The sequence below is a fragment of the Fonticula alba genome (assembly GCF_000388065.1).
Source record: "Fonticula alba strain ATCC 38817 unplaced genomic scaffold supercont2.5, whole genome shotgun sequence".
Taxonomy (NCBI): domain Eukaryota; order Rotosphaerida; family Fonticulaceae; genus Fonticula; species Fonticula alba.
The window spans coordinates 599,168-608,453 of record NW_009242975.1 but is presented as its reverse complement, the minus strand read 5'-3'; the positions used below and the strand labels follow the sequence as shown (position 1 = coordinate 608,453).

At 66.3% G+C, this 9,286-nt stretch overlaps 3 protein-coding genes across 3 annotated transcripts in view; 1 reads left to right on the top strand and 2 right to left on the bottom strand.

Annotated features, from left to right (window-relative positions):
- Window positions 1-1,150, top strand: part of H696_03326 (hypothetical protein) — a gene marked incomplete at its 3' end in the record, with an annotated part of 4,713 nt that extends 3,563 nt beyond the window's left edge. Inside the window, exon 10 of the mRNA XM_009497184.1 lies at window positions 152-1,150. Coding sequence (XP_009495459.1) covers window positions 152-1,150 — 999 coding nt within the window. The remainder of the gene's footprint in view (window positions 1-151) is intronic.
- Window positions 1,151-2,784: 1,634 nt separating this feature from the next.
- H696_03325 (hypothetical protein) lies at window positions 2,785-4,442 on the bottom strand. The gene has a single exon (XM_009497183.1). The coding sequence runs from the start codon at window positions 3,940-3,942 to the stop codon at window positions 3,349-3,351; it is 594 nt and encodes a 197-aa protein (XP_009495458.1). The 5' UTR covers window positions 3,943-4,442; the 3' UTR covers window positions 2,785-3,348.
- Window positions 4,443-4,767: 325 nt separating this feature from the next.
- On the bottom strand, window positions 4,768-8,812 carry H696_03324 (hypothetical protein; the record flags this gene model as incomplete). The annotated part of the gene is made up of 6 exons (XM_009497182.1): window positions 4,768-4,901; window positions 5,085-5,180; window positions 5,415-5,698; window positions 5,879-6,427; window positions 6,586-7,385; window positions 7,556-8,812. The coding sequence occupies 6 exons, from the start codon at window positions 8,810-8,812 to the stop codon at window positions 4,768-4,770; spliced, it is 3,120 nt and encodes a 1,039-aa protein (XP_009495457.1).
- Window positions 8,813-9,286: the final 474 nt, after the last annotated feature.

The following is a 9,286-nucleotide window of genomic DNA, read 5'->3' as shown; positions in this document are numbered from 1 at the left end:
CTCCTTGAAAAGATGGGTCGACTGGTGGAGAACCAGCCATACCCGGCCAAGGTGATCCAGTCGTTGGACTTTGGCATCATGATCGAGCTGCTTCCGCCCTTCTCCACCAGTGGCTTTGTGCACTCTGGTGACTTCCTGGTTCCCGAGACAGGCTGCCACCACCGTTCTCCTTGAAAAGATGGGTCGACTGGTGGAGAACCAGCCATACCCGGCCAAGGTGATCCAGTCGTTGGACTTTGGCATCATGATCGAGCTGCTTCCGCCCTTCTCCACCAGTGGCTTTGTGCACTCTGGTGACTTCCTGGTTCCCGAGGGCGATAGTTTGACCCATGCCCTGACCAATGACGGTATCATTGATCAGGCGTCCGAGATGTCCCCAATCAAGATTTCCCTGCTAAATGCCCTGGCCCCTGGCACCCCGGTGACGGTCTTCTACAAGCGCATGGATCGCAACCGGGCAATCATGAAGCTGGTGGCTGATGAGTCCAATCGGCCGGTGCTGAAGGCCCTGGGTGATCGTCTACAGGCGCATGCGGATGCGAATGCGGCGGCAGCGGCGGCGGCGGCGGCCGCCAAATCCGCCTCGTCCGGCGACACGGCCCCGGCCCCGGTGGTGCATCCTACCCATGCGCCGGATGTGGATGGCACCTTCTTTGGCGTGGACTCCGGCATGTCGGTGTCCCAGTATCGGCATCAGAAGCGCGTTGAGCGGATCCAGCGGCACCGGGAGGAGCGCGACCAGCAACAGCGCCACCGCTCGAACTCCAACGAGAAATGGGTCGACCATAAGGGCCAGCGACATGACTCAGATCGGAAGAGCACACGTGTGGTGCATCCTACCCATGCGCCGGATGTGGATGGCACCTTCTTTGGCGTGGACTCCGGCATGTCGGTGTCCCAGTATCGGCATCAGAAGCGCGTTGAGCGGATCCAGCGGCACCGGGAGGAGCGCGACCAGCAACAGCGCCACCGCTCGAACTCCAACGAGAAATGGGTCGACCATAAGGGCCAGCGACATGACTCGCAGCAGCGCAGGCATCATGGCCCGCGCCGCTACCACTCGTCCCAATCTCCCGAGCGCCAGTCGAACCACCAGGAGGATGACCGGTCCAAGCGCAATGACAAGAGGTTCAACAAAGACCAGCAGTAGCAGGCCCCGATCGGCGGTGCATCGAGGGCAGGTCCCGATTGTTGTGAATGCATCCTCCTGTGGCCCGCTCCTCCGCCAGGTTTGCCCTGTGGTTCTTCTCCCATCCATGGGTCAGCTCCCCGGCCCACCCTCATCTAGACAAGCCTGGAGATGCCAGCCTGCGCGAAGGAAAGGCAATTCAGGACCTGAGGCGGGGCCCTTTTTTTTCCTCCCCCTCTCCCTCCCGCTCTCTCCCTCTCTCTCTTTCTCTCTCCCTCCCTCTCTCTCTCTCTCTGCCCAAGGCCCCGTGCCTTTTGTGTGCCCTCTTTTTCAATCGGCCTTGCCGTCCCCACAATCTTTTGAGCAATACACCCAAATCCGTCACGCATGCCCCCCTCCCCTCCTGCCTCCCGCGGCGGCCGCTCCCGCCGAGAGTCGCGAATAACATTCTCCATTGCGTTGGCACTTGGGGATTGGTCAGCGTCCGTTTCAGCTTCCCGCGCGCCCGCCACGTTGGTTGCGGTTAGATGGCTGTTGAGTGCCCCCCCCCCCCTCCCTCGTTCTGTCCCCTTCATTTGGTCGGTTCTACTCTGCCCTGGTCGGTCCGGCTCCCTGGCTGGTCCCTGCGCGCTGTTTTCCCTGACGAGGCGGTCTCCGTCCCGAGGTTCCTGCGCCCCTGTCCGAGGGTCTCGGCCGGAGGTGCACGCGCACCGCGGCGTGGGCACATACACCCTTGCTCCCCTGGGCCCTTGCCCGCTCACACGCGCACGCGCGCCAGCACACATGCCCCTCTGCACCGTGCGGGGCCGCCGACACCTGAGGGGTGTCTAAAAGACAGTCAGGCGTGGAGTCCAGCCGCCCCCGGGGATGGGCACACCGCATCTACTGCCCCTTGCACCTTTAAACCTCTCCCTTCCTTTCTCCCTCCCTCCCTCTCTCTCTCCCCCTCTCTCTCCCCCACCGCACCCGCTGCAGCAATGTCCAAGCGTCAGGCTGGCAGCCAGCTCAACCCGTACTCGGCCGACGATGACTCGGTCGATGTCCCCTCAAGCACCGCCCCCCGTGGTGTGCGTCCGGTTTTCCGCTATCTCCGCCTTTTCCCCCGGTCTCTCCCCACGGCAACCACTCACTCCTTTTCCTCCCTCTTCTTCCGATGTCATATTGCCTGCCACAGAACACCGGCGCCAGCCGCGTAATCCTCAAGGCCGCCCGCCGGGTGAAGGAGTCCGATTTTGGGGTACGGCCGCCCTGTCCACAGACAGCACACACGCACATACGCACACACGCACACATCCATCCATGCGCCTTCCTCCTCATCTCGCTCATTGTCGCCCCTTCCATGATGCCCCTTCATGGGGCATTCCCCTCGGTCTCCCTGCCTCCCTCGCTAATTGCCATGCCCGTTGCCTCGTCCAGGAGCGCATCCAGAAGAACAACCCTTTTAAGAATCTGTCAACCCCGACGCCGGCTCCGGCTGGCGGGTCCAGCTTCGGCTCGCAGTCGTCTCTGAGCACCGCACCGCCGCCCTCCAAGCGCAGCGCCCCTTCCCCAGCGGCTGGCTTCGGCGGCGGCTTCTCCTTCAGCAAGCCCAGCACTGGTGGCCCTGCGGCTGCCTCTGCTACTGGCTCCGGCTCCGGCTCCGGCTCCGGCTCCGGTTTTGGCTCTACCGCTACCGGCCTCTCTTTCGGGTTGGCCACTCCGTCCACCATGGCCAGCCCCGCTGCCGGGTCCACTTCCAGCACGTCTGTCGAGAGCATCCTCTCTGAGCTGAGCGCCCTCAACAAGAGCGCCATGGCCACCCTTAATAAGGCCATCAGCAATGATCCCTTTGTCGATCTGACCTTCTTCGCCGATCGGTATAGCACCTACCGTCGGGAAATGCTTGCTCGTATGCCCTCCGGGTCCGGGTCCGGGTCCGGGTCCGCCTCCTCGGCCGCCGGCGATGCCGGCGCCGCTTCCAAGCCCACCTCGAGCGGTTTCAGCTTCGGCGCGGCCAAGCCGGCCTCCGAGGGCCTCGGGTTTGGCATGACCAAGCCCGTCTCCGGTGGGTCCAGCCTTGATGCCACCAAGCCGCTGTCGGGCGGCTTCAGCTTCACTGCCACCAAGTCGACTGCCGGTGGCTTCGGCTTTGGTGCGGGGGCCCCCTCTTCCAAGATGCAGGACAGCAGCGATGGTGGTCACGACGATGACGACGACGACGACGACGAGGAGGATGCCGATTACATTGACGAGGCCGAGGAGGGTGATGATGGCTCGGGTTCCGAGTCCGAGTCCGGGTCCGAGTCCGGGTCCGGGTCCGGGTCCAATGATGAGGATGCCGATGAGGATGAGGATGACGGGCCGGCCCCGAAGGACTCGAAGTTCGTGTTCAAGGCGTCCGGTGATGCGCCGCACAGCGGTGGCTTCCAGTTTGGTTCTGGCGCCACCACCTTCGGCGCGCTGAGCACCGCCACCAGCAGCGCCCCCGGGGCCAAGGGTGCCGCGCCGGCCTTCGGCTCCGGGGCCAGCAGTGCCTTCACCTTCAACCCCCCGGCCCCGGCCGGTGGTGACGCCAAGCAGCCGTCCCTCTCGTCCAGCACCTTCACCTTCAGCCCGCCCGCCCCGGCCGGTGGCTCGGCCAGTGGCTTCAACTTCACCCCCCTCTCAGGCGGCGCGGGCGGTTCCTTCGGTGCTGGTGGTAGCTCGGCCTTCACCTTCACTCCGCCGACCTTCGGCGCGGCCGGTGCCACCGGCGCTGCCGCTGCTGCTGCCCAGGACGAGGAGGATGACGATGCCCCGCTGCCCGAGTGCACGCGCACCAATGAGGAGCTCATCAAGACCGGCGCCGGCGAGGAGGACGAGGATGCCGTCTTCGAGGTCGAGCGCTTCAAGCTGCTCGAGCTGGCCAACAAGGCCTGGGTCGATCAGGGCATCGGCTTCCTGAAGCTGAACAAGCACCGCGCCAATGGCAAGTACCGCCTGGTCGCCCGAATGGAGGGCTCTGGCAAGCTGCTGCTGAATGCTGCCGTTCTCAAGGAGTCCTCGGCCACCCTTTCGGGCAAGTCGGTGGACTTTGTCACCTTCAAGGTCGGTGACGACGGCAAGCCGGCCCCCATTCGCTACCTGCTGCGCACCCTCAACGACAAGGATGCCACCGGCCTCGCCAAGGCGATCAAGGATGCGATCGAGAAGTCCACCTAAAGGGAAACAGCCCCTCTCTTTTCATATATTCTGCCGGGCCTTGCCTGCGCCTCTCCTCCGCACCCCGCTCGCTTGGTTGTGCATCGGAGCCCGGTGCGCAGCTCTTGTTCCCCCTCCCCCTCCCTCCCCCCCCCGCCCTCCCCCCAGCATCCGCGCCTATGTGTACACACACACATTTAGCATGCACGTACCGGGGGGCATGCTTCTTGCCCAGCTCGCCCTTCTTCCCCCCCGTCCCCTCATTCTCGGGGTGCTCTTGGCCATGTTTCAAGATGTATGTGGGTTTGTATGCATTTGTATATATTTCATCGGCGGTGTTGACAAGGACAGACATGAGGGGGAAAGTGGCCATTTGGATGTTCATATGGAGTGGAGGATGGTGCGGGTGGCGTGGTGCTGGCGGCGCATGTGGGGCCAGGGAAAGGAGGTGGACACGGGGGGTGGAGGATGAGGGGCGTCTACTTGACCATGAGCTTGCGGTGGAAGCTACTGAGGATGATGCCGAACGTCGCCAGCGGAGTGAGCGGAGCATTGAAGTGCACGTAGAAGTGGTTACGCTCGAGCTTGCCCATCATCATCACCTCGGTGGGTTCTGGTTGCATGCCGGGAAGTCGTCATGTTAGAGGGGTGGGGGAAGCAGAGGGAGAGAGGGAGAGAGAGAGAGAGAGAGAGAACGAGGGATGGGGTTCGAGGAGCGCAGTGGCGGATGCACAAAATGAAGGAGAAAAGCGAATGCAAACAAGGTTCCCACGGCAGGGGGAGATATCACACGCACGAGAATCGGCATCGGCCGCGGGCAGCTCAAGAATGAAGTTCTTCTTGCTGGCACAGCGGACGTTGCCACGGAAGTCCAGGGTGAAAGTGGCACGCTCTGTGTGTGTGCGTGTGTGTGTGTACATGGGAGGTCGGCCAAAGGGGGGCAGGAAAAAGAAGGAGGTTAGAGCCTGAGGAAGGGCGGGCAATGGGCCCTCCCCGCGCCCTGCTCCCGGGAAAAGCAAAACAACACGGCCCCCAGGCAATGGACAGGCGTCCTTTGATGATGTACGCCAGCGGGAGCCCCCGAAGGGAGGCGGCCGCGGGTGAGGAGGAAGCACAGTGCACGCACCTTCGTTCCACTTTGGCGACTTGTTCTGGATCTGGTAGAAATCACTGGCGGCCTCCTGGTGGGCGATCTGCTCCTCAAGCGGCGGGGCCGAGGACAGGTCGCGGACCTGCTTCGGCAGGGCCACATGGAAGGAGCGCGGCTCAAGGCCCCAGAAGTTCAGGTCGTACGTGATGATGGCCTGCTCGCTGCGTGGGGGACTAATGTTTTCCACCACGGCCGGCATGGTCAGGCAGGTGGCCGTACCGTGGTTGAATACCGTGAAGACGGTGCCAGCAAGGTTGTACCTGCGTTGGCACAGCGGGCAAGTGGGGTGGGGGAGGGCAACAACAGCGATGCCCCGTGGTCGGGAGTCAGTTACGCGTTGTGGTGGGGGGCGGGAGGGGGGGAGAGGGGAAGCCCGTGGCGACAGGGCAGGAGCCGACAGGGGGGTGTCTATGAAAGGGGGACGGCCAAGGGAGGCGCACCGTAGACCACCGACGTAGGAGGGACCATGGCGAATGACCTCGCGCCCGGCGCAAATGACATACTCGCTGGTGTTGGGATCGAAGCGAGCTGACAGCAGGGCCCGATGCGAGGGCATCTCATAGAGGGTGTACGTGGCGACAATGGCACCGGAGGTGATGGAGTCCTGGGAGTCGGCCGAGGCGAGGCCCACGGACCCGGGGATGGCCCCGGTGGTGATGGGCCGGAGGTCGCGCACCAGCCGGCAGACCGTCCGGTCAGATGGCGGCATGCGGGTGAGGTTGTACCAGGCCCGGCGGGGGAGCAGCCCCTGGAAGACGTAGAGCGGGATGACGAAGCGCCGATAGGACAGCCGGGAGCCGGAATCGATCAGGCGCACGGCCGACTCAGAGCCGGCCGGCTTAAAGAGATCCACCGAGAGGTTGGTGTTGGGGTTGGGGTTGAAGGACTCATTGTGCAGGACATTGAGGGCGCTCTGCAGGCGGCCGGGGTCCAAGAGCGACCGGAGAACCCATCCATGGGCCATGGACAGGAGAGTCTCGTCGTTGTGGCTGTGATGGGGAAGAGTGTGTGTGTGTGTGTGTGTGTGCGCGTGTGTAGGGAGGGGTGACGGTTGTCCGGGTGAGGGTGCTGCGGGAGGCGAGGCGAGGCGAGGCGAGGCGAGGCAGGAGACAAGAAGAGGGGCGGAAGGAGAGGGCCGAGAACGCACCGCGCGGCCAGGTAGGCAACAGGCACACCGAGATCCGAATCGTCGCGCATCAGGACGTTGATCGTGCGGGTGATGATCGGCAGGAAGCCGCCCAGGCCGAGCAGATGGCACAGGGCAAAGAGCTCCAGCAGGAGGTTCCGCTGGCGGTGCCACTCGGCCACGGTGTTCAGCAGGCCGACGCGGGCTTCCGAGGAGAATATCGACCCGGAGGCCGGGGGGGCCGGGCCAGCCGCGCTGTTGGTGGCCATGTGGGCCGGCAGCTGGGCCGGGGCCACGCTCGACAGCAGGGCGGTCATGTCGCGCGCCGTCTGCGCCAGCAGCAGGAGCGAAAGGTCGGTGATCTCCCGGGGGGTGGGCCGGGGCCGCGAGGCCATGGCAGCCCCCTCGGCCGGGGGCTTCTGCCCGGTGGCAGCGGCAGCGGCGGCGGCCCGGGTGGCCGCGAACTTCTGGCTATACCAAATCCGGTTGAGGAAGGCCTGCGACTCGGCCGTGTGTGACAGCAGCAGCTCGATCGGCAGGGCGGTCAGCATGAGGCTGTTGACGGGCGAAGCCACCGAGGAGAGGGTGGTCGACCGGGGGCGCGTCCCGGGGGCCGGGTCACCGGCCGAGGAGGCCGGCGTCTTGCCGGACTTCCAGCCAGCCAGAATGAAGTGCACCGAGGCCACCAGGTCCAGCAGGCGAGACAGAGCCTCGGCGGTGGACGCACGCGGGACCTCCAGGACGAAGGACCGCGCGATGGGGACCGCCTCGGTGGCCCCCTCCGGCACATGGAGCAGATGGGCCTTGAGGGCGGGAATGCGCTGTGCGGTGGACGTCGCGCAGATGGGATCAGGGGCGGGGGCGGGGGCGGGGGCGGGAGCGGGGACGGGGACGGGGAAAGGGCGGAGCAGATGCCCAGGAAGGGGTGTGAGTCGAGAGAAGCTGCACACCGCAGCCGAGGGGGAATGTGGCAAAAGAGCAAGCATCGCACCGAGATAACAACCACCGGGATGTCCAGGACATACTTCACCTGGCGCGTGAGGAGAGGCTTGTCGGCGACCTGGGCAGCGGGATCGGTCGTGGCGGCGGTGGTGGTGGTGGTGGGGGCGGGGGCGGCGGCGGCGGCGGAGGCGCTGGCAGCGGCGGCCCCCGGGGCGGTCCCGGCCGTGGCGGCAGCCCCGGCCGAGGCAGCAGCCGGAGCACTGGCGGCGGATGCGCGCACGCCGGCCGCACCGAGCGCCGGGTCCCCCTCATTGAGGCTGGCATCGAAGAGGAGATGGTCATTGTGGAAGGACCGGATGATCAGCTGCACGGTGGTGGGCGCGTTGTCGGCGTAGAGAGACGGCCGGGCGGGCTCGGCGCTGACCGGGGTGACGGTGGAGAAGAGGCCGCCCTTGCGCTGGAGCTCGGGGAAGATGAGCTCCGAGCGGAAGATGTCCACATGGAACTGCGGCATGCCCAGGCGGTTCCGGTCGACCGGGGCCATGATCATCTTCGGCGGCGCGGGGGCGGGGGCGGGCGCGGCCGAGCCGGCGGTCGGACTGCCGGGGATGGTGCTGCGGCTGAGGGCGCTCTCCTCGAGTCGCGTGACGAAGGCCTGGTCGCGGGCGGCCTTGCGGCGTTGCTGGCGCTTGGTCTGAATGGCGGCGGCCAGGCGCGAAGTGTCGGCGGCTGCCGAGCCGGCCGGCAGCTCATGCGACCCGCCCTGCTCATTGGCCTCCAGCATGGAGAGGTAGGTTTCCACCCGGACCGACTCCTCGGACACGCGGTAGATGTCCGGCCCGGCGGCCGAGTCGAAGTCCGCGTCGTCAAGCAGCTGCAGGAGATCGCCATTGGGATCCTCCTGCTGGGCCCGGGCCAGGGCCGCCGAGCGCTGTTGCATGATCAGCATCAAGTCCGGCTGGTAGGGGAGCGACCAGCGCGACAGCTCCGCATGGTCATCCGGCAGGCCCAGGTCATTGGCCTTGAAGAGCCCCCGCGGCAGGGAGTCATCCTGGTGGCCGGCCGCGCCGGTGGTCTTGGACGAGGGGCCGTCCTGGCGCGGGGAGAAAAGCTCCTCCGGCAGGGAGCACAGGCACCAGCCCTGGTTGAAGCGGTCCGGGTGCCGGGAGCAGGGGTGCACGATCCCGGCCCCGGCGCCGGCCCCGGTGCTGGGGGCCCGCGCGCGGGGGGGCTCCGGCGAAGCGGCAGCGGCGGGGGCCGCGGCGTCGCCGCCACCGAGCCCGAAGAGCTCGCTGAAGAAGGACATCCTCTGTCCAGAGAGCAGCGCAGGAGAGGGGAGGGGAGACAGGCGAGAGGAGAGGGCAGGAGAGGGGAGGAGAGGGGCGAAGGGGGCGGGGGACACACACGGGCAGTGGCAGGCAAGAGGGGAGGGGGGGGGGAGGGAGGGTTGCAGGAGCGGGGCATGGTGGGGTACATGGGCTGGAGCCGGGCGCCAACCGAAAAGCCCTCCCCGTCGGCCAGGGGAAGAGGCGACCCCAGGCGGATGTCCCGCGGAGAGCCCCGGGCCCCGCGAAGGTCGCGGCTTGTTGGACGGCGGCGGCGGCGGCGGCGAGATGGGGTGCGGACCTTGGGGCGCGGGCGGCGGCCCGGTCCCCAGTGTGAGCGTGTGCCCACTGCTGTTGGGCGGCCGGGGGACCGGGGGGGCGTGTATGTGTGTGGGGGTGGGGGGTACGCGAGGGTGGTGTATATGCCGCCCTCGCATGCTGGGGGGGGGGGGGGG